The following is a 21,317-nucleotide window of genomic DNA, read 5'->3' on the forward strand; positions in this document are numbered from 1 at the left end:
CCACGCGCTTCGCGAAGACTCTTCTTGTTGGTATAAAGGTGACTGGGATGTATTTCGTATTCCCAGACGAGCGGAATGCGCCTTTCCAATAATAGCATTTTCGTCCAATACTCTACACTAGAGATAGTCAAACATTCCCAATAACGCCCTTCAGCATCTCCGGCACAATAACCCCCGCATCCCCTTGGAAGAACCAGTCCTTCGACGTAAACCTGCCCTTACCCATATCACTCGGATCCATGTTCACCACCGCCAGCCTCGCCCCCTTCCCTCTCGCCTGCTCCGCGTACGCAGCAGCCGGAAAAACCCTGGAGCTCGTCCCAATGACCAGCATCAGGTCGATCTTGCCCTGGTCCATCCAAGCATCCACGTAGTCTAGAGTATCAGTCGGTAGTGGTTCGCCGAACCAGACGACGCCTGGTCGGAGGAGGCCCTCTTTGCATTCTGGGCAATGCGGGAGATCCTCGGGTTTTATGGGGTGGAGGGGGATGCGGGCGTCGGAAATGTCTAGTCCTGCTTCTTTCCGTTCTTGTTCTGTTTGAGATTGTTGGTCCAGGGCGTTTGATAAAAAACTTGAGGCTTCCTCGCCGGTTTTGTCGGTGTTTGATGGACGCGGGTCAGGGAAGTTCTTTGGGATTGCGAGCGCAGGGACAATCGGGTCCGTAAAGTCGTTCTCCCGCGAGTACTTGCAGTAGAAAGATGTACATTTCACCGTGAACAGATTCCCGTGTAAGAGGTGGAGTTGTTCGGGTGGATGGTCCGCGCGTTGAGATAGCCCTAATTCAATGAGAACACGTTAGCAAATCCGTCAACTCGCCCAAGTATTTCCATGCTTTGGCAAATCCTCCATGAAACGTAGATAGACGCACCATCAACATTCTGACTCAACGTAACAAACTCCTTATTCCGCTTCGCCAACTCCGCCAGCGCATAATGCGCCTTATTCGGCTCTGCCTTGAGCGCCATATGCCGTCTATAGCTGTAGAACTGCCAGACAAGGTCTGGATTCGCCTCGAAAGCTTCGGGCGTTGCGAGCTCCGTTGCGTCGTAGGAGCGCCAGAGGCCGCCGGCGCCACGGAAGGTGGGGAGGCCGGAGGACGCGGAGAGGCCCGCGCCTAGGAGCGCCATTATCCGTTTGCTGCCCTTTAGGTACTCTTGGAAGGATTTTAGGTCGGTTGAGACCATTTTGTATGCAGGGACCCTAGGGGTTGAAAGTTTGAGGGTGGGATGGTGGGGTCGTGCGGGGTGCTGTTGGTGGTGTAGTTGAGAGCCTTTGGATTTGGATGGAGAGGTGGGATGATTTTAGATGGTAAGAATGTGTCTGATGATCTTTTCTAAGGTTGAGTCAAGTTGGAAGCAGCTTGAGATGGGATGGATAGCAGAGTGGAAGGTATAAAGAAAAGACAAAGCCGTGAGGAGAGTTTGGACGCGGGGTTACCTTCGCTACTGCGGAGTCGGTCTAGATCAAGAGCACCTCCACCTCGAAGTATATTCTTGGTGGACAGAACATATAAGCATTTGTTTCATGCATAATGAACTTATATATATCACCGCAATCCTAATTATTCTGAGATCTCATGTAGAATTTCATCGAAATCTAACAATAACCACAAGCGCTCAGGGCATGCCGGCGCCAGTGAAATTATATATTTCTGTAGCCTCCCCCACTAGCCACGGAACTATACTAGTAGAAGAGTACACCATGGACTTGAAATAACGTTAACATCAGAAAATCGATTATGCTAAGAGTAAGATCAAGAACACTGCTGCTATGCTGATTCCTCAGTGCTCTTCTTCCACGGCAGACGTCGCATACTCGCGGTTCTTCTCGTTCATCTTCGCAACATACGAACTGACATACTCCGGTATCTCACCCACTTTGTTTGTGGAACTCGATATGGGTTCTCCAAACGTCTCGTATACGGGGACGACGCCGGACCAGACACGCTCCGTAACCTCCGCGTTCTCGGCATCCTTCTTATCATCGTGAACACCACCATCCCGAATCTTCCCAGATCCAGCAACGACTTTCACTTTGAGAATAACAGTCGCGGACATCTCAGCCCTATCAGGCGGAATACGAGAGTTCTCCCAGCGGTTCGGAAGCACGGAATTAGTAATGAGCTCCATCGCCCACAGCTTCTCGGCCTCATCCGTCACAAGCGTAGCATAGCCGTGCAGAATGGCAGAGCGGTAGTTGTAGCTGTGGTTGTGCGGAGTAAGCGATAAGATCAGCCCGTCCACTTTGCTGGCTGCCACACAGATGGGTAGACCTTCGCCTTCGGAGGCACGTGCCAGGTTCACAATGCGTGAACTGACATAGCCGTGGAGGTAACAGTCTAGAGGCTCGTCGATGCTGGCGGACGGATAGTCAAATGACCCCATCTGCCCTATCATGGGAAGAATGGCGGGGAAGGGGTCAGAGGGCCCTGGGTTGAACGAGACATGGAGCACTTGGCTGGAGTTGATGATGGAGTGGATTGGTCCGAGGTCGTACGTCGCTATAGAGTGTCAGAGCATCGAACACAGCGTTTTCATGATATCCCGGCCATACCTCTATCCTTTAGGCGGTTGACTGTGTTTGTAGCCCGCTTGGGGTATACCAGTGTCTTGCCCATGGTTAGATAGATTGTTGTTTGTGTGTTTCTGGCTGGTGAGCTTGAAGATCAAGGACGCTTTTTTTTTATCGTTCAGCTTAGGTTCGATAATAATTTTCATTCAATAAGTCCGTAAAAATTTGTTTATATAACCAGGTTCAATGGAGTAGGCCTCGACGTGAGTCACTCATTCAACTGATATGAGCTTCAAACAGTAGCATGTCCGTTATCTCACATCTTCGGAGCTGAAGAAAAATCCTATAGGTCATCTACAGCGAGTGACTTGAGTATACATACGGACGAATGTCCACCCGAGAGGCTTATCCATATTCGTTTATGCATAGTTGGAGCAGCGCGGGGAGGATGATTGCAACAACCTGGCGACGATTGGCTGATGGCGCCGACGGATACGACACACGACGAACGACTGGCTCAGCAGTCTAAACTGCTTTCGGAGGCGGTCAGCGAGACGCGGCCTGCGATAACCGTTCTGACATCTCGCCCGATAACAATCTGAAGCTTTAGCATCAAATACAACATGGCGGCGTGCAGATCGCTTGTGTGCCAATGGCCTCGTTATCTTCGTCGCCCAACTTCGGTCGGTCCACTTGCTAGGTTCGGCCAACCGCGGGTTCCAAGTCAGCCCTTCCAATCCATCCGGCGCGGATATGCTTCCATCTCGGCTGCGGAGCTTAAGTTTGGACAACCGTTGCATGAGACCCATCCGCACCTGCTGGATCCTGGAGAGCGTATGTGTCTTGACTCGGCCGATACTTTATTGTCATGGCGCGCTAATGCTTTTGGATAGTGACGCCCGGAATTACCGCCCTCGAATACGCCCATCGTCGCTCGCGGCTCGCAAACAAGCTCCCCAAACATGCAGTCGCCGTCTTGTCAGCCGCGGAGGTAACCTACCGAGCTTCGGGTATCTTTAACGTGTACCGCCAGGACTCCAACTTCTTCTACCTCACTGGTTAGCAATATCTCAAGCGGATTTGGGCACAACTGGCTAATGGGCACAGGCTTCAACGAGCCGAATGCGCTGGCCATCATTGGTATATACTCAAGGTAATACGCGTGGAATCGATGGCTGATACGGTCTAGTGAATGATGGCTCGGGCAACAACCATCTCTTCCACCTTTACTGCCGGGAGAAGGACCCGAAGGCCGAACTATGGGATGGTGCCCGCTCCGGCACCCAGGCCGCGATCGATGTCTTCAATGCAGACGAGGTGAGATGAACCGCCGTCGCAACCTCACAATATTTATACTAACTATGTTGTATAGTCAGGCGACATTGAACGTATCAGCGACATCCTCCCCAGGGTTCTCGCCGACGCGACAGAGATCTACACGGATATCCCCGCCTTCAACCCCGGACGATCATCCTTGCACCGATTCCTATACGGTCCTACGGGGACGTCCGAGAAACTCAAGAAGCTGGTCGATCACAATAAGGTCAAACCGCTGCGCCCCATCTTGAACGAAATGAGGGCTTTCAAAAGTGAGGAGGAAGTCGTCCAGCTGCGACGAGTCGGCCAGGCATCCGGACGGGCCTTCACCGAGGCTATGAGACACACATTTACAGGAGAGAAAGACCTCACATCATTCTTGGAATACAACTTCAAGATCAACGGCTGCGATGGCAGCGCTTTTGTGCCCGTTGTCGCCGGTGGTTCGGTACGTTTACAAGCCGGATATGGAAGAGGGTTTACTGATAATTATAGAATGCCCTCAGTATTCACTACACAAAGAACGACGATATACTCAAGTGAGTTCAATGAGCGAGCCTATGTCGAATTTACTGACTGGATAAAGGGATGGAGAGATGGTGCTTGTTGATGGAGGCGGTGTATGTCCTCTTGGGTGAAACTGAAATCTTGATATTGGCTAATTGTTGCAGGAAATCGGCACATATATCTCCGACATTACCCGGACGTGGCCAATAAATGGCAAGTTCTCGGATGCGCAACGCGACCTGTATAACGCGGTCTTGAACGTGCATCGCAGCTGCGTCTCCCTTTGCAGGGAGAGCGCAGGCCTCTCGCTTGACCGCTTACATATGATCGCCGAAAACGGTCTCAAGGACCAGTTACAGCAGCTTGGATTTGACGTCTCTGGAGATGTATGTCCGCCTTACATGGTGTAATGGTTCGTTGTGGCTGACCGCTATTAGGCCGTGAGGACTCTGTTCCCACATCACTTGGGACACTACATTGGATTGGATGTCCATGATTGTGCCGGTTACTCTAGAGGCTACGATTTCAAAGCCGGACAGTGCATCACTATAGAGCCGTGAGTAGCCAGTAGCTGTGCTCTAGTCTCCGTGCTAATCCATCGCAGTGGTATCTACGTTCCGAACGACGACCGGTGGCCGGCCCACTTCCGGAACATTGGGATTCGTATCGAAGATAGCGTTTGCATTGGCGACGACAATCCTATTGTATTAACAACGGAGGCAGTTAAGGAGGTAAGACTTCGACGATTGAACTTTGAAGTGCTGGGAAAGGCGCTAACATGGTCAATCTCCAGGTGGACGATATTGAGGCACTCCGCGATTAGATTAGAACACGATCAGGACGTATTAGATAGATACCCATTGCATACTTGTACGATAGGACGGCGAGCGTTGTATGTTTACTTTTTGGGTTAAGCTCGTAGCGTTGTTTTAGTTGGAACATTGGGAACAAGAACCTTATTGTAACTAAGACAAGACCAAAACCAATCTATAATCCATCACCAACATCAGACCACCTCCAACAAGAAACCAGCAAGTTTTGCGAGGGAGCATCGCGTGTTGAAGGAATGGACGCGGTGGTTGTCAGGCGCACTGATCCCGCAGCAAAACAAACGAACGGCTCCACCAGCCTTTGCCGGACACGCTTAGTGCACTTCCGCCTGGCCTCCTCAATCCTGCAATCATTCATCGTCACTCCTCTGTCAACCCACCTCTCGCCTCCTGCACCCTGGTTTCAGCGGCTCATTGCTTACCTGCTTCTTAGGGCTCTGCCTGCCTCGGTCACCGACACTCACTAACTCCAGGTCCCCTTCTCGCCGCGTCTACAATGGCCCTTCTCTGAGCGACCGTCCCTCAGCCCTTCGAGACGTGTCGCCTTGTCGCGTGCTCTGTCTCCCCTCGTTGACGAGCATCTCGACGCCAGCTCCCTTCCCCTCAAGGCCTCCGTGTCTATTGTTACCTTATGGCAGCAGTATTCGTACCCCCAACGCGCGAAACCTCTCTGAACCCGAACATGTCGACCCGCCGCCCGCTCGCAAACGTGCCGAATGCCACCAATTCCCCTCACAGGGTAGGCCTCGTGCCTGCCAAACGCCCCCGGACAACCAGTGCCCAGGTGGACATCCCTTACGGCCAGCCGCCGCCGAAGAAACAGATCGTGGACGTGGCGGGGGCTGAGAACCAGGTCACCGGCCCGACCAAGTTCTCCACCCTCCAGGGGACCGATTCAAAGTTGTTTACCCGCAAGACGAACAATGGGCAGCCGAGTGCGTTTGAGAAGAAGTTGGTTGCTGCGAGGGATAAGGAACGCCAGCCCCAGAAGGCTTCGAAGCAGGAGAAGCTCGCTGCGGAAAACATTTCCATTAGACAGTGGCAGAGGCATTACCGGAAGGCCTTCCCTCACTTTGTCTTTTACTTTGATGCGGTCCCGATTGATGTCCGGAGCAAGTGCTCGCGGCAGGTTATTGCTCTGGGAGCGGTATGTTTTCAATTCCTCCATCTTAAATTCTCCTAGTTTGGTCTTACCCGAATTTGTTTTGAGTTACGCTTCCATACAGCAATATGTCATTGAATGTGTACTAACATTTTATAGCGAGAGGAAAAGTTTTTCTCGCGTCTAGTGACCCACGTTGTTACCTCCCGACCCATCCCTCCCGAAGTGGACAGACGAGCACCTACAGAGAGCACCCAAGACGCACCCAACGAGCCAACGGCAGATGGAGCTATGCTGCAAACCGTCAATCCCGCGGAACTGGAAATGCATTTGCATCTGTCAGTGTGTCCTAAGCGGGAACAGAGCCAGGATGTCCTACACCGAGCCCGGGAAATGGGAATGAAGATTTGGGCGGTGGAGAAGTTACAAAGAATGATTGCCACAATAAACGATACCGATCTCGCCAATGGTGGTTGTTACTCTGCACGAAACAACGCTGCGGGGGCCCAGACGAAATCTCGAGGGAAGGACGATCTTTCACAAGTTCTTCAGAATGAGCTCAATGGCCCCTCCGACCGAAGTCACCTATCTGTGCTTAAAGACTTGGTACTATTCAAGGGCCCATTCATATACGTGCACGATATGGACGAAAAGACACGGCCTGTTATGGTTCGAGAATTTCCCAAGGTCGCCAAGCGGCAGGACGGTATTTGGCCGCAATTTAGAAGTGCCCCACTCGGAAAATGTCCGTTCATCGAGGACGTCCCATCCAAACGCGACATCGAGAGACAACGAGCTCGTCAGGAGAAAGAGAAGAAGGAATTTATCAAGCCCGCGGTACCACAGCCGAGACACGCTACAGTTGACACTCGGACCGAGAAGGAGAACCTGTCCATCAAAAAGGAGACGAGTCCCGCCAAAGAAGACGAAGTCGCCCCACCATGTGTCAAAGAAGAGTCGCCAGATGCTCCCCAGGAGCTACCATTGTCTGCTGAAAAGTGCTCGGAGACCTTCGTCCCGCCTCAACTCAACCGCAAAGGACCATTCTACCATGGCCGTGAGCCAGCCGCTTCCGGTGTACAGCCTTCAAACATCACTTCTGCCATTCGTTCACAGATGGTGTCTTCGACGGCTGCTGCGCCTGGTGCCAAAGCTGGTCTAAGCAAAGAAGTCCACGAATTGAAGCGCAAAGTCCTCGAGAAGAGTCACGTGGGCTACTCGACCAACCTCGCACAGCCGTACCGGGCCTTGGACACGATTACTGCCGTGAAGACAGACAAGGCGAACGGCAGCAAGTCGCTTGTGGATATTGAAGAAGGAACCCAGTCAGAAGGAACCGATTCGCAGAAGTCTCGGATCATTCTCCGTAAGAGTGGAGAGCTGAGAAAGAAAGAAAGACGGAGGGATCCAAAGCCGGGTTATTGCGAGAACTGTAGGGATAAGTTTGATGATTTTGATGAGGTATGTCGTCAGTCCAGATACTTTATCGGAGAGGAGCTGACCAAGTGACAGCATGTAATGACAAGGAAACACCGCAAGTTCGCGGCGAACAGTTCGAACTGGGCCGAGTTGGACTCGTTATTGTTTCAGCTTGAACGACCCCTCAAGGAAGAATACGATTTTGATTCTGACTAGTATATCCGGCTCTTCGATTTACGATAGCGACCATGTGTACAGTGCATCCCATCGTCAGCTCATCACGACATATCTGCTTTTGGCCTCGGTGCATCCACAGCGGCCTCGTGTCCTACGCGTCAGCACCCGTATGATCGATGAGCAACATCTGGATAGATCTCGCATTTGATGGCCTGCATCGCTGATTTGCATTTTCCTCCTTTGATTTATCTCTACGTCTACTGCGGTTGATTTCCACCATATTCTACGTTCTACGGAACAATCTCATAGCATCGGTGTTCTTGGATTCTTGTTCTTGCTTTCCTTCGCCGTCTGCGCTTCATTGGCCTAACATGCCTGCCGACTCGCCGGCATATCCGCCAATCCCGACTCACGAACCGGTTGGACAACGCCGAAGGGAGACGACGCGGAACTTCCGAAGCTCGTCAGATGCATCGCACGGCAGCCTGTCGTCTAACGGCCTCCCCCTTCGCATTTCTTGATTGGCACCCTACATCGGACGATATATATCCGCATACTTCTTCGCATCCTATCATTTTCTTTTCGTCTCTTCTTATCTCTTCTCGTTCATGGGTGGATGTTTACAATCTCGGGTTTGCATCAAGCCGACTACTTGGATCGGCCGTAGGTGGGTGTCGTGTTTTCACTGCAGAGCACCAGCACCACCTTATTTTTCGCATTGAGGCTCTCACAGCAGGCCTCGTCATTTTCTCAAGTGACTATTTTTCATCGGTATAGTATTTATCTTGCCTACTTTATTCGCTTTATTATCTAGAGCGCAGGGGACTCGAGTCAGTCGAGTCAGTCGAGTTGGGCGGGTGACTGGATGAGCTGGAGATGCCCGCTGGGGTTGCATGTACTTAGCTACCCAGGTAGCAAGCTTGTTGGAGTACGATCAGATAGCGGCTTGAAAAGAATTTAAGAACATTCTATCTACTTTCTCGTCATCGTATTATATGTGCAATCAAATCATAGCCCTGCAGTCACCAAGTCATCAAAATGGATCTGAAAGCGAAGCGCAGGGTCGATAGACAAGTAACCATCCTCATACCCAGCGCTGCTCAAGAACATCATACTCCCCTAGACTCACCCTCCCATCTCCCCCTTCACAGCCCCCATATAGAAGGACCCGTTCTAACGGATCCCCCTCCATCCGAACCTCAAGATCCCGTATACGGCTTGACTCCGGCAATACCTGATCCGAACCCAGTTCCGACTGCGCTTCAGTTCCTAACGATGAAGAGCCTCTATCACGCTGATCCTGCCCATCTTCCTCTATCTCAACACTGCCCTCCAACCCATCAGACTCAAACACATCAAAGAAACCCCCCTCCTCAATCTCCACAACGCGTCTCGCAACACAAGCCGTAATTTTCGCATCCCAGATCCCCTCGCGATGATTCGCCGATTCCAGCAATTGAAGCGCCTGCCGTCGAATCCTTCGATCCCGGCATTTAGTGGCTGTATAGAAGAGCGGAATCATCCAGCCGATGTCGACGATCGTATGGCCTATATCGCACGTCCCGATCCACGCCTTCTTCTTTTTTCCGGTGCTGTTGCTGATGCTGTTGTTGCTGCGATGGAACGCAGATGCAGAGGATGGATTCGACATTGCGGGGTGTTCAGGGTCGTGCGCGTAGAGTTTCCACATGCGCGAGAGGAGGAAGAGGATTGTTTTGAAGGAGAGGATATGGCTGTAATTGTCGAAGGCAGTTTCGGTGTGTGAGAGCATTGTCGCGGCCATTATTGTGAGCATTGTGTGGTAGGCGAGGATCAGGCGGTGGACGGTGGCTTTTGCTTTTGTGATTTCGGGTGATGGAGACGATGAGAGGATTGGGAGGGCGGCGTTGTAGTTTATGAGCCAGGTTTGCAGGGCGTGGGTTATAAGTTCCTGGTGGGCAATTAGGGCTTTCGCGTTTGGGGAGGTCGTGCAGGGGGAGGAGGAGAAGGCGTTGAGGTCTGGATTTAAAGCTCGGGCGTGGGCGGAGAGCCGGAAGGTCTCGTTTAGACATTGATCTAGGCTGCGCCAGGCGGATGTGAATGAGGGGAAGGGAGAGGGTACGAGATTGTTGCGCTCTTGATCGGGAGATAGTGACGGTAAAGGTAGTGGGAGGGGACATGGGCGAGGGCAGTGCTGGTGCTGGAGGAGCTCTACTTGGCTATGAAGACGGAAGAAGGCTTCCCCTATCGTGTCGTCGATGGGCTCGCTATGGTGGGGCGTTTGGTCCTCGCAGGCAAACTGTCGCTGTGCCAGGATCCTGAGCCCATTGCGCAGATGGACCAGTGCAGACACAAAGTGTCCTCGAAGAAGATCATGCACGACGAAGACAAGACAGACGATAAGCACCACGCGGGAGGACGCCTTATTTGTGGCAGAGAAATGTGGATGCAAGTAGCGGACAGCCCTGATTAAGTGACGTATGGAAGTCTGCTCTAGATTCGATCTAGTCGTTTCATCGGGATCGGAGCCGGTCTCGACAAGGCCTACTCTATGCGTGGTGCTTAGGGCAAGAATAGCATGCCAGACGGCTTGCTCCTTGTGGCCGGCCTGCAGAAGGATCTTGGTCCAGAAATCAGACAGATAAGATCCTGGCAACTTGACGATTGTCTTAGCGCGAAACCAGTCGAAGGAGGCTTTGTCGTCCATGCTGGCAATAGCGGGTGAGATGCAGACAAGTGGAGGAGGCGCGTCTAGCATTTCCGGGGGGCTATCAGAGGACTGGCGGCCCCCATACTGGTTGCCGCCGCCTCCCCAGACGCCATAGCCATCGCAAACACGGCCCGTAGAGAGACATCGGTTGCAGACTGGGAAGGTTTCATCGCATTTGACTTTGCGCGTCCTTGTTTGATATTAGGGCCCAGTTCAGATGAAGCGCTGTAACTCGGGTGGGAGCGCCTTACTTGCAGGTCCGGCATCCTGACTTGACTCTTCTCGTCACCTTACGAGTAGTCCTCCGAGGTGTAAGATGCGGACTTGCCATCTTGATTGGTGGAAGCCAGATCGCTGGACGCTCAATGGAGAGCACCTTCGGTGGCGCAAGTAAGCAGCTGCCCTGACCGTCGACTGGTATCCGTAAGGCCCTTTAGTCGATCGATCGGATTCGGTCTCATTAAATTGGGTTCTAGCAATGATCGTTCAAACGCCACTGTCGGTGTTTTGCGGAGGGTCAACCCCTAGATTATTGGTGCAGTCGGATAGTTTCAGCGCCGATTCGAGAATTGACGCCCTTCAATATCAGCAGAGATGGAGCTCCGGAGATGGAGACCGCGGCGGAGTTACGAGCGACAGGGAAAGCTCGAGACTCGTTGGTGCACTCGGAAACTGACGACACTGATTGGTCGTCCAGCAGTGCAGTAGCGCTTCCAGAAAAAGAGGGCTAACTGCGGCGGGTATCGCCGGATACGCTAAGCCTGGAAGCCAGAGCTATTGTATAGACCAGGGACCATGAGACATTGTTGTCATCGAAGGTATGGCGTTGTTCACTCTACGTGATAGTAGTCAACGAGGATGAGGTTGTCTCGTTCTCAACACTTGCGCAATGTCCAGTTGATGGGTATAAAGGATAAGCCAGTGCCCGGCTCAGAGTTGTCCATATCATCGCATTCTGAGACACTTGCAAAGACTATCAAAGAGGACCCCCTCTCTACAGAGACGTAGACAAAGCAGATTCTCCTTCGCTCGATGCGCAAAAATGGTCCAAGAGTACCAGCCTTGGGCTTTGGCCTGATGGAAATGTCGTGGCAAACTTATGGTACGATGCCTAACGATGAGCCGCAGTTTGCTATCCTCGACCGTGCCTTGGAGCTGGGAGCAACTTTTTGGGACACGGCACCTCGGAGTAAGACTGTCACCAATTCCGAAGTGGCTTTATCGGCTAACCACTCTTCAAGTCTCTACGAGGACAGCGAGAAGCTCTTGGGGAGATGGTTTCAACGCACCAGGAATCGCGATCAAATCATCCTCGCAACCAAATTTGGCTTCGTTGGTGGATTGAAGACCGATAGTTCTGCTTTATATTGAAGAAGGCTTGCGAAGAGAGTCTCAAGCGTCTCGGCGTCGACTCGATTGATCTATGCAAGCGAACAACGTGCAAAGCATGGGGCAGATACTGATCCATGGCTAGACTACCTGCACATTGCCACCCCGGAAACCCCAATCGAAGAGACTATGCGAGCCTTGCTGGAGTTGAAGCAGTAAGTCCATTTCCTGCGGGATGTCCTTGAAACCAGGGCGGCTAACGCAATAGGACCAAAGGTAAGGCAAAACCAAATACATTGGACTGCCAATGGCTTCGTCGACCACGCTCTGTCGGGCATACGACATCGCGCCGGTCACTGCTGTCCGGCCGGAATACTCATTGGTTTGTCACCATGTCAAGGGCCCTGCCGGCACGGACTTGCTAGCTACTTGTCGAGAGCTCTGAGGCACGCTTGTTGCCATCACGCCTCTGGGGCGAGGCTTGCTAGCTTCGACATTCAGCCGGGGCGATGTGGTGGGCGGCGAGCGAGACATGCATGTGAAAGCGATGCCTCGTTTCCTCCCAGAAAACCGGGAGTAAAACGTCAGAGCTGTAACGCAATTTTGGGAGCTTGCGGAAAGAAAGGATGAAGCGCATGTCAGCTGGCCTTGGGGTGGCTCCTAAAACAAGGAGACGATACCATCCCCATTCCAGGAACGAAAAGGGTGAGGTACCTGGAGGAGAATTGGGCAGCGCTTGACATTTCACTCACGGACAAGGATGATGCAGAGATGAAGGCTTGTGCCGACTCTGCTGAGATAGCCGGAGGTATATTGCCGGACTAGCATGCATCGCCCCTATTCATGTACACGAAGGAGGAGTTGTTTAGAGTTATCCATGATGTACTGCGTACATTGTCACTGTAAGGCGTGGAGTGGGGAAAGGAAGAGGAAGAGCCTCGGCCAAAGCATAATGGAACGGAACAACCGGCATTCCGGCGGAGTACTGTTCGAGGCGGTAGAGAGCAGTAACCAATGGCGAAGCTTGTGCCGAGGAGACGCCGGCAGAATCTGCCATCCAAGAGCATTTCCCCACTCGATTTTCTTCAGATGATCCCGTCTACGCCGCAATTACCAGCACGCGGGTACCTTATATAGGCTCTGGTGCTTTTTTTGACATGGACTCAGACCTTATTCCGTTTGACCCATCTTTAGTTGCTTATTGACATTCTTGTGCATATCTCTCCCCACATATCATTGACATTTCGTACATTGGCCAGTGACGCCACTGCTATACTTGGAGCTCCTCGGCTGGTCCGGCTGCTTCATCTGCACATTCTGCCAACGAAACTCTCAATAATTGAAAATGGCTGCTTCCAGAAATGCGGTGAGGCAGGCTCTATCCTTACGCAGCATCATGCGTTTGCTTCACAACCCTCGTCCAAGCCCCCTCGTTTTGTCCAGCGCCAACACCACAGCTCGCTTACCCTCACCATGCGCCGTCCGTCAAAGCTCACACTCGCCGCTAGGAGCGGCCCAAGCCAATCCCAGAAAGAAAGTTACAATGCAAACCCTACGCAACCTCTACAAAAAGGGCGAGCCTATTACTATGCTCACTGCGTACGACTTCCCGAGTGCGCACGTAGCCGAGGCCGCCGGCATGGACATGATTCTTGTCGGTGATAGCTTGGCAATGGTCACCCTGGGCATGCAGGACACCAGCGAGGTGACGCTGGAGGATATGCTGCTACACTGTCGCAGCGTTGCCCGCGCAGCTCAGAGTGCTTTCACGGTTCGTCAGACACTTACAAAACCTTGCCCTTGGCACATGGTCCTAACATCTGCGCCTTAGGTTTCCGACCTGCCCATGGGCTCGTACGAAGTGTCGCCCGAACAAGCTCTTCAGTCCGCGATTCGAATCGTCAAGGAGGGGCGAGTGCAAGGAATTAAGCTCGAGGGAGGAGAGGAGATGGCTCCTGCCATCAAGCGCATAACGACTGCCGGAATTCCCGTCGTAGGACACATCGGTCTCACGCCGCAGCGCCAAAACGCCCTTGGTGGATTCCGAGTCCAAGGGAAATCAACATCGGGCGCACTGAAGCTGCTCAAGGATGCGCTTGCCGTACAAGAAGCAGGCGCCTTCATGATTGTCATTGAGGCGGTACCAGCAGAGATTGCGAAGATCGTCACTGAGAAACTGAGTGTTCCTACCATCGGTATTGGCGCTGGCAACGGGTGCTCTGGACAGGTTCTTGTTCAGGTCGACATGGCCGGAAACTTCCCGCCCGGCCGTTTCCTACCTAAATTCGTCAAGCAGTATGCCAACGTTTGGGATGAGGCACTCCGGGGCATCCAACAATATCGCGAGGAGGTGAAGAGCCGGGCATACCCCGCAGAACAGCACACGTACCCTATGCCACAGGAAGAACTAGCTGAGTTCCGGAAGGCCGTTGATGAGATACCCGAAAAGAAGTGACTTGTTCGTTTGCGTTTGTTTGTGGCATTTTCAACTATGATACCTTTCTTCCATTTTTGGTACACTCTTCTAAATTCCGCTTTGAAGACCCCTGCACAAAAAGTGAGGAGTTCCAGTATATATGAAGTCGATTTACTCCCTGAAATGCTATGCTCGTGCTCATAGAGTAGCTCTTCTCTTCATCAGCTTCGAACCTGTCCTGCGATTGGGCGAAAGCCGGAATGATTTGTTTGATCACTTTATAATCAGTAGAAACAAAACGAGACCTCTCTCCTGAAGGTTCTTCCCGTAAAGTTGCATTGACCAGGGAATATAAGGTCGTTTAATCAAGCAATGGTGCAACTGCTGATTAATCCGGTGTACAGCAGGATCACATGACAGTCACATGACCAGCAGCCTAACCACGCATGCCAATCCTCGCGTGCCGATTCTCCTCCAACACCTCCTCACGCATCGCTCGCCCCAACTAATAAGCAAGCTTTCGTCGCGAACCGGTGCTGACATCGAGTATGAGCTATAGTTGTGTCTGACATCGCCAGATCTAAGTGCTTCATTGCCTTGTGTCGTAGAACCAAGATCTGCGTGGCGCGCGCAACAGTCTCACGATCGGAGACACCGCACCCGCACCGCACCCCATTCCGTTTACCTACAACAACGCGCTGTAGAAATTTGAATCCCTCAATCGCTATCGCTTTACGTTATCGCCATGGCTGGTAAGCAACCGTACAATGCAATGCGCTGGATGTTTGCGCCAGTCTCGTGCTATCGCGGCGACTGGCGCTGAACCTCCAGCGACCGACCGACCCCTCAGTGGAGTGTGAACAGTGAGCTAACGTCCGCGCCAGATGAACCGCGTCGCTCCGGTCGCTCGACCAAGGGCCAACACAAGAACCTCGATATGGTCGACGAGACGCCGCACAAGAAGACGAAAGCGAAAGCGCAGCCGAAGGATAAACCGCCGAAGCCCTCCGTCGAACCTACACCCGCGCCCGAGGAGGAGGAGGAGGAAATCATCCGATGTATTTGCGGCGAATATGAGGAGGAGGAAGACATTGAGCGGGACATGATCTGTTGTGATCAGTGTTCTGCGTGGCAACACAATGATTGTATGGGCTTGACATTCCCGCCTGGCGAGGCGCCCGACCAGTACTTCTGCGAGCAGTGCAAGCCTGAGGACCACCCGGTGCTCCTGGCGAAGATAAAAAATGGCGAGAAGCCTTGGGAAGAGGTTGCTGAACGGCGGCGCAAGGAGGCTGAGGAGCTGAAACAGTCCCGGCGCAAGAAGGGCAAGAAGGGGAAGAGGGGCAGGCCGAGCGAGCCTAAGGTGACCAAGGAGCCGAAAGAGCCTAAGGAACCCAAGGAGGAAAATAGCACACCTGCTCGTACGCCGGCGCCTAGGGTGTCCGCTACTCCTGTTACTACGCCTGTTGCTCCCCTTGAACCTCCTCCGCCTGGGCCTGCGGCCGTGATTCCCCACCCACCACCTGAGAAGAACAGCCATGTTCCTAATAAGCCACCAGCGAGCGCACAGAAGCGGAAGCTTAGTGAACAAGAGGCATCGCCGCCGGACTCGGTACGTATACGTCCCATGGCTAGTATTAATCTTCGCTAACCCTACTCCAGGGCCCCAAGGCAAAACAGCAGAAGATCTCACCACCCGCTAAGAGCGCAACACCCCCGGCCAAGAAGACCCCCGAGAACAAGGAGTCGCCCGCTCAGGCTCCCGCCAAACAGCCTACACCAGCTGCTGATGAGGCTCCTAAGCCAGAAGGACCCAAGACTCTTGATCAGATTGTCAACCCGGCTAGGAGGAATGCTGCGAGTGCGCTCACAAAGGTCTTTGTTGACCAGATCTCCGATGCGCTGGCGGGAGAGACCTTCAAGATGCCCGAAGGTAAGACGGGAGAAGAGGTTGGTCAGCAGCTCGGCATCGCGGTTGAGGAGGCTTTATATCAGAATCTAATGGGAGGGGGCGGAGAGGCTACATCAGAAGCTTATAAGATACAACTGCGGGCGATTTTGTTCAACGTAAAGAAGAATCCTTCTCTACGGGATCGTCTGCTCGTAGGTAGTTTATCTCCCGATGAGCTCTCTAGAATGAGCTCCCAAGACATGGCCAGTGAGGAGCTGCAGCAGAAAGATGCAGAGATCAAGAGAGAGGCCGAGAGACAACATATTATCATCCAAGAACAAGGGCCAAGGATTAGGCGAACCCATAAGGGCGAGGAGCTAGTCGAAGACGACCAGACCAATGTATCGACTGAGCCCGTCTTCTCAGCCATCCCTCGTCGCGTCACTGAGACTGACGCAAGTCCCGCGCAGAGTCCAATCAGTCCAACTACTAAGCAGCCAGAGACGGATGGGCAGAAGGCCAATAAAGACACTACGCCAACCGAACCGACGCCGCATGATGAACACTTCCCAACTCGAAGTCACTCCCCAGGTACCGGGCAGGAACAAGTCTTCCCGGAGGTCGAAACACATATTCGCCAGCCGATACCTACTGGCAAGGTCCAGGCCGATGCGGAGATCGATCAACTACTGAAAGACGACGACGAACCCGACTCGCCACCATACTCGCCAAAAGAGCACCACGACGAGGGCGCAATCTGGCATGGCAAGATCGTCATGAACCCCATCACAGAGTTCTCGTGCTCCGCCAAACATGTCGGAGGAGCAGACCTAAGTGGGAGGATCCCCTGGAACGAACTCATCCCATCCTCGTTGGTCATCGACGGGAGAATCAAGATCGAACCTGCCGACACTTACCTCTGCGGCCTGCGGTTTAGCCACTCAACGGATGTCACGGTCGTCTGCATCAGCAGCCCGGAATCCCCCAAGGAGAAATCTAATTTCGACAAACTCTTCAACTACTTTACGGATCGCGAGAGATGCGGCGTGGTCGGCAAGCACCCTATGGAAGTCGTGAAGGACACCTACCTCATCCCCATCGAGGCCGGGTCAACGAAGAAGCCAGAGTTCATCGAGCTGTTGGACAACATCACACTGGAGGATCCGCCGCTAGAGCGTGTCTTCCTCGTCGTCTTCGCCGTCAAGACCGGCGAGTCGAATCCGCCCTCCGTGCAGCCTCAATCGCAACAAGGAAGCATGGAGCCCGTCGCTTCAGCAAGCCCCTTGACAGTCACCTCCGGCACACCTCTCCAACCTTTCGCAACTCCTGGCCCTCGACACTCCTCGCAATACGCCGCCACACCTACACCAGCATTCCACGGCGCTCAACACCCTCCAGCTCCAGCACCCTACGCCCAACAACCACATCCCTCCCACCCGCAACCCCAAATCCAAAATCCTCTATCACAACTCTCGCAATACAACCAATCACAGCCTGAGCTCCCAACGGAACCCTTCGGTCTCCCGGCCGCGATTCAGGTCCTAGGAGCCCAGGCAACTGACCCAGCCATCCAGGCGCTCCTCCAGAAAGCGCCCACTATCACGGAGACGCAGCTCACTATCGTCCGCGACATCCTAATCCGCCAGCCCCAGGCAGCCACCGACTACAAGATGTTGATGCACGAGCTGATGGGCGATGTGTCGACAGCGCCAAATGCAAATGGTAACGGTTTACCGCCGCCGCCGCTACCGCTGCCACACCAGCAACAGCAGCAACCGGGGCCGACGCAGGCGCAGACGCAGTAATGATAATGGCAGGGCTGTGATATGGTGTACGCTACGCTCGCTATCTTGTCTTATCTTGTCTTGTGATGTTGTTTCGGCAGGTCTCAACTCAGTATTCTATTTTTTCATCCCGTCTCCTTTTCCTCCTCCATTTTCCTTTTCTTTTTTTCTCTATCCTATTTCCCTACCTTATCGAGTTTGTGTGCCAGGTATTACTTCTACTCGTCGGATCTATTCACGGCTCGGTGTTTCGCTTCTTCCAGAGCTTTCTGTTATTGTTTTTGTTTTCTCCATGTTATTTCATTTCATTCACGACTTAATGGGCAAATTCCGTGGGAGGGAAGGGACTTTACCGCACCTGCGCCGAAAATGAATCAAGCTTTGTTCTTTTGGTTGAATATATGGGATGGTCTGTCTACGCTCTACTATTATCTAGCTGATATAGCTTATGGGATTTATTTTTTAGTGCACTTGTTCAAAACCCAGGTTGGCTCAAACTAGTCTAAAGCTACCGCAGGACATTGTAATCTATGAGATAAAATAGTAGTCAACGTGTAGATAGTAAAATCGCATAGGTTCTATTACCACAAATTTTCATCCCGAGATCCTAGGTACAGTAGAAACGGAACGCCTGCGCTATGCAAACTAGATCAATATAAAGCGACGGCCAAAGCCAGAAAATAAGACGAATCCCACAAAATAATCACCACCGTCCACCTCTCTTCTTATATCCACCGCCACCACCGTATCTGGGCCCTCTCCCACCACCAGAGCGACCACCCCAGCCGCCTCCGTCGTCCTCGTCATGGTGCCTCACAGGTGGAGGACGACCCTTGAGCTCCTCATTTAGCTTCTTCCAGCCCTTGCGCATATCTGAGTAACCCATGTGCATTTTCCCGAAGAAGTGATCGGCAAGGCGGCGGTCGTTATCGAGACGACTGAGGTACGCGCCGCAAACGTCGCAGACTTGGAGCTTCTGGTGACCCGAGGGTCCGGATGTATCTTGAAGGTTCTTGAGGTCGCGCTCGCATGTTTCCTTTTGGTGCTTTGCGGTGCGGATCTTATGCAGTTCGTTCAGGGCTTGCGCGACGGAGCCGGTTTCGCCGAGGACGGAGACTTCGAGGAGGCCAGTGTTGATGGTTTTGGCGAGGTCGGATATTTGTTTGAGCTATTCAGTGTCATGCGTTAGCGAATCGCGTTCCGAAGATCTTGGTAGGAAAAAAGATAAGTGCATACCAAATTATTCGTCTGCCGAATCTCATCGGGCGTCTTCTCCAGCCGGCGCTGAGCAGACTCAATTCGCCGGTCACAGTCATCAATGTACTTCTGCATATCGCGCATGTAGTCGTAGTCGAAACCCCATTTCGCCTTCTCCGCCGCGGACGCGGTCTCGTATTCCGTCTTCAGCCCTTCACTGTGCACCTTTGGGCAGGGACCGAGATCTTGCTTGGTATTTGTGAAAAGATCGTGCGGGCAGGTTCCGACGAGATACGAGCGGCAGACTTTGGGGTCTGTGATGGAGAGCTGCGCGTTGCGTGAGGGTGCGCCAGGGATGCCTATGAGCTGGTCGGCTGCGATGAGAGAAGTTTGTTAGCTTGGCCTTGGTGTTGCGGAGGGGGGAGATGGAGGTTTTACCTCCCATCAGCTGCTCGAGCAGCTTTCTCTGTTCGGCCGCCATGTTGCAATGCAGAGCTGAGGCAGTCGCAAGCTTGCGAATGGGGACTGTGCTGGGGGAGATGAAGCTGGATGGTTGAATGGCGGCGGCGGAAACGGAGATTGGTGCTAGCGCGGCTCAAGGGCGCTAGGCCGTTTTGGTGATCGACGGATGAGTTGGGGTACTTGATTTATAGCACGCACTTTCCCCTCTCATGGGCTCATGGGAAACAGCCGTCTTCCCCATGGATATCTTTCGGCGACTACCGCCGGAGCTCATCTACCAGATCATCTTTTATCTCACTGACTTCCCTGATGTAGAGGCTATCGTCACCGCGTCCCCCAGCGCCAACGCGGTCTTGCAAGCGCGCCCGAAGCTCGCTCAGGACCTGCTACGAGCAAATTCGATCACAGGGACGCGAGAAATTGAGAGGTTATGCTATCACACTGCTTTGATTGACGCTCGCTTGATTCACTGCGCAGATTTCCGTCACTACCAATTCTCATGCAGCAGTATGCCCATTGGCAGCTATCCGGAAGCGCTTTCCATAATCAAACTAGCTGCACGAATACAGCGCCTAGCTTGTGTTTGTCTGGCTATCAGTCGAGAGAACTTTGTCACAGCCGTTGGCAAGGCCTATGGTACGCAGCGAGGCCATTGCAAACGCGCCCAAATGGCTGGTGAACCCTTCTCTTGGATGGAGGAATACCGCGTATACTGGTCTCTATGGCGCCTTCAGCACTACTCCTTGCTTCGAGGAGCTGCGACGGGGCGTTGGGGCTGGGATAAGATGTCACTGATGGACCTTGATGCTTACCTCGTCTGGACTTCCATAGACGAACGGCTCGCAGAACGTATCTGGACAGTGGCCGCTTTACTGTCAGACCTAGGGCTTGAAACAGTGTACGGACACTATTCCCTGCAGCACAAGCCGAAATCATTCAGCCAGTACCCTTATTCCAAGCGGGACTTTTTAGCACAAGAATCAGAAGGGCAAGAGTCGTTCCGCGCCGCCTGGACGTTTCCCCGAGAGACACCAATACCCTTCATCGCGCGGCTTGACCTGCTTTCTCATGCTAGACATGGTCGAACTATCGCTACGCTCTTGCCAAGTTGGACACCACCGCCGGTGCCGGACAAAAATGAAGCGACGGTTGCATGGCGTCTTTTGCCGGAATACTCTTCATCGGAACAAGAGCACCTAGAGGACATCCGTCGCTTCGCAAGAGTTGACTCGTCATTAGTTCGCCCATCTTATACGATGGCGGATATGAAGCCGTGGCGGCGTCTAGGGATAGCTCTATGGGACTCGTGGCGCATGACTACCGCTGGACTGTTCCAATGTCTCTCACCAGGCCGAGTACCTGTTACGGACATTGGCTCGATCCCTGATTTAAGGGGTAGGTTGGAGATTGACACCAGCTTAGCATTGATGGTTGGGAGGTTCTTTCCGACTGCATAATGGGGGAGCAGTAGACAATGTCACCGACACCGATTTCGGGCTCTGGATTGTATGACCCTTCGGAGGGTAGGTTTTCTATCGTCCTCTAGCATGTAAGAGCATTATAGACTTGTACGGCCACCCGTGCGATGGCTTCTGTTCATATCACCCTTGTAAGACTATGAACGTAATCTATGTATAGTTTCAACAATATATATATTTAATGTCAGTTCTATAACTTGAATGTTC

At 52.8% G+C, this 21,317-nt stretch overlaps 10 protein-coding genes across 10 annotated transcripts; 6 read left to right on the forward strand and 4 right to left on the reverse strand.

Moving 5' to 3' along the window:
- Positions 1–127: 127 nt before the first annotated feature.
- On the reverse strand, positions 128–1,371 carry BDW74DRAFT_187289 (SIR2 family NAD-dependent protein deacylase; the record flags this gene model as incomplete). The annotated part of the gene is made up of 2 exons (XM_073731448.1): positions 870–1,371; positions 128–777 (listed from the first exon to the last, which is right to left on the reverse strand). The coding sequence occupies exons 1-2, from the start codon at positions 1,183–1,185 to the stop codon at positions 128–130; spliced, it is 966 nt and encodes a 321-aa protein (XP_073587445.1). The 5' UTR covers positions 1,186–1,371.
- A 180-nt stretch (positions 1,372–1,551) lies between these two features.
- BDW74DRAFT_145207 (pyridoxamine 5'-phosphate oxidase family protein) lies at positions 1,552–2,946 on the reverse strand. Its single transcript, XM_073723168.1, has 2 exons — positions 2,555–2,946; positions 1,552–2,501 (listed from the first exon to the last, which is right to left on the reverse strand). The coding sequence occupies exons 1-2, from the start codon at positions 2,616–2,618 to the stop codon at positions 1,783–1,785; spliced, it is 783 nt and encodes a 260-aa protein (XP_073587446.1). The 5' UTR covers positions 2,619–2,946; the 3' UTR covers positions 1,552–1,782.
- Positions 2,947–3,135: 189 nt separating this feature from the next.
- BDW74DRAFT_187291 (aminopeptidase P family protein) lies at positions 3,136–5,347 on the forward strand (the record flags this gene model as incomplete). The annotated part of the gene is made up of 11 exons (XM_073731449.1): positions 3,136–3,346; positions 3,406–3,570; positions 3,620–3,652; positions 3,702–3,829; positions 3,885–4,277; positions 4,325–4,368; positions 4,416–4,449; positions 4,501–4,722; positions 4,774–4,892; positions 4,941–5,067; positions 5,130–5,347. The coding sequence occupies 11 exons, from the start codon at positions 3,136–3,138 to the stop codon at positions 5,157–5,159; spliced, it is 1,506 nt and encodes a 501-aa protein (XP_073587447.1). The 3' UTR covers positions 5,160–5,347.
- A 368-nt stretch (positions 5,348–5,715) lies between these two features.
- Positions 5,716–8,118, forward strand: BDW74DRAFT_72585 (protein serine/threonine kinase activating protein nimO). Its single transcript, XM_073733553.1, has 3 exons — positions 5,716–6,313; positions 6,428–7,729; positions 7,781–8,118. The coding sequence occupies exons 1-3, from the start codon at positions 5,798–5,800 to the stop codon at positions 7,901–7,903; spliced, it is 1,941 nt and encodes a 646-aa protein (XP_073587448.1). The 5' UTR covers positions 5,716–5,797; the 3' UTR covers positions 7,904–8,118.
- Positions 8,119–8,948: 830 nt separating this feature from the next.
- On the reverse strand, positions 8,949–10,884 carry BDW74DRAFT_173956 (uncharacterized protein; the record flags this gene model as incomplete). The annotated part of the gene is made up of 2 exons (XM_073727911.1): positions 8,949–10,743; positions 10,805–10,884. 2 exons carry the CDS (start codon positions 10,882–10,884, stop codon positions 8,949–8,951), a joined length of 1,875 nt encoding a protein of 624 aa, XP_073587449.1.
- Positions 10,885–11,390: 506 nt separating this feature from the next.
- Positions 11,391–11,974, forward strand: BDW74DRAFT_72597 (NADP-dependent oxidoreductase domain-containing protein). Its single transcript, XM_073733554.1, has one exon. The coding sequence runs from the start codon at positions 11,586–11,588 to the stop codon at positions 11,922–11,924; it is 339 nt and encodes a 112-aa protein (XP_073587450.1). The 5' UTR covers positions 11,391–11,585; the 3' UTR covers positions 11,925–11,974.
- A 1,014-nt stretch (positions 11,975–12,988) lies between these two features.
- On the forward strand, positions 12,989–14,608 carry BDW74DRAFT_145216 (3-methyl-2-oxobutanoate hydroxymethyltransferase ECM31). The gene is made up of 2 exons (XM_073723169.1): positions 12,989–13,653; positions 13,714–14,608. The coding sequence occupies exons 1-2, from the start codon at positions 13,228–13,230 to the stop codon at positions 14,335–14,337; spliced, it is 1,050 nt and encodes a 349-aa protein (XP_073587451.1). The 5' UTR covers positions 12,989–13,227; the 3' UTR covers positions 14,338–14,608.
- Positions 14,609–14,781: 173 nt separating this feature from the next.
- BDW74DRAFT_72608 (putative PHD finger domain protein) lies at positions 14,782–18,445 on the forward strand. The gene is made up of 3 exons (XM_073733555.1): positions 14,782–15,050; positions 15,183–15,910; positions 15,961–18,445. Exons 1-3 carry the CDS (start codon positions 15,044–15,046, stop codon positions 17,992–17,994), a joined length of 2,769 nt encoding a protein of 922 aa, XP_073587452.1. The 5' UTR covers positions 14,782–15,043; the 3' UTR covers positions 17,995–18,445.
- A 4-nt stretch (positions 18,446–18,449) lies between these two features.
- BDW74DRAFT_145219 (LUC7 domain-containing protein) lies at positions 18,450–19,701 on the reverse strand. Its single transcript, XM_073723170.1, has 3 exons — positions 19,609–19,701; positions 19,210–19,544; positions 18,450–19,141 (listed from the first exon to the last, which is right to left on the reverse strand). Exons 1-3 carry the CDS (start codon positions 19,649–19,651, stop codon positions 18,677–18,679), a joined length of 843 nt encoding a protein of 280 aa, XP_073587453.1. The 5' UTR covers positions 19,652–19,701; the 3' UTR covers positions 18,450–18,676.
- Positions 19,702–19,899: 198 nt separating this feature from the next.
- BDW74DRAFT_145220 (uncharacterized protein) lies at positions 19,900–21,297 on the forward strand. Its single transcript, XM_073723171.1, has one exon. The coding sequence runs from the start codon at positions 20,142–20,144 to the stop codon at positions 21,087–21,089; it is 948 nt and encodes a 315-aa protein (XP_073587454.1). The 5' UTR covers positions 19,900–20,141; the 3' UTR covers positions 21,090–21,297.
- Positions 21,298–21,317: the final 20 nt, after the last annotated feature.

Source organism: Aspergillus multicolor (genome assembly GCF_047715735.1).
Source record: "Aspergillus multicolor strain CBS 133.54 unplaced genomic scaffold BDW74scaffold_3, whole genome shotgun sequence".
Taxonomy (NCBI): domain Eukaryota; kingdom Fungi; phylum Ascomycota; class Eurotiomycetes; order Eurotiales; family Aspergillaceae; genus Aspergillus; species Aspergillus multicolor.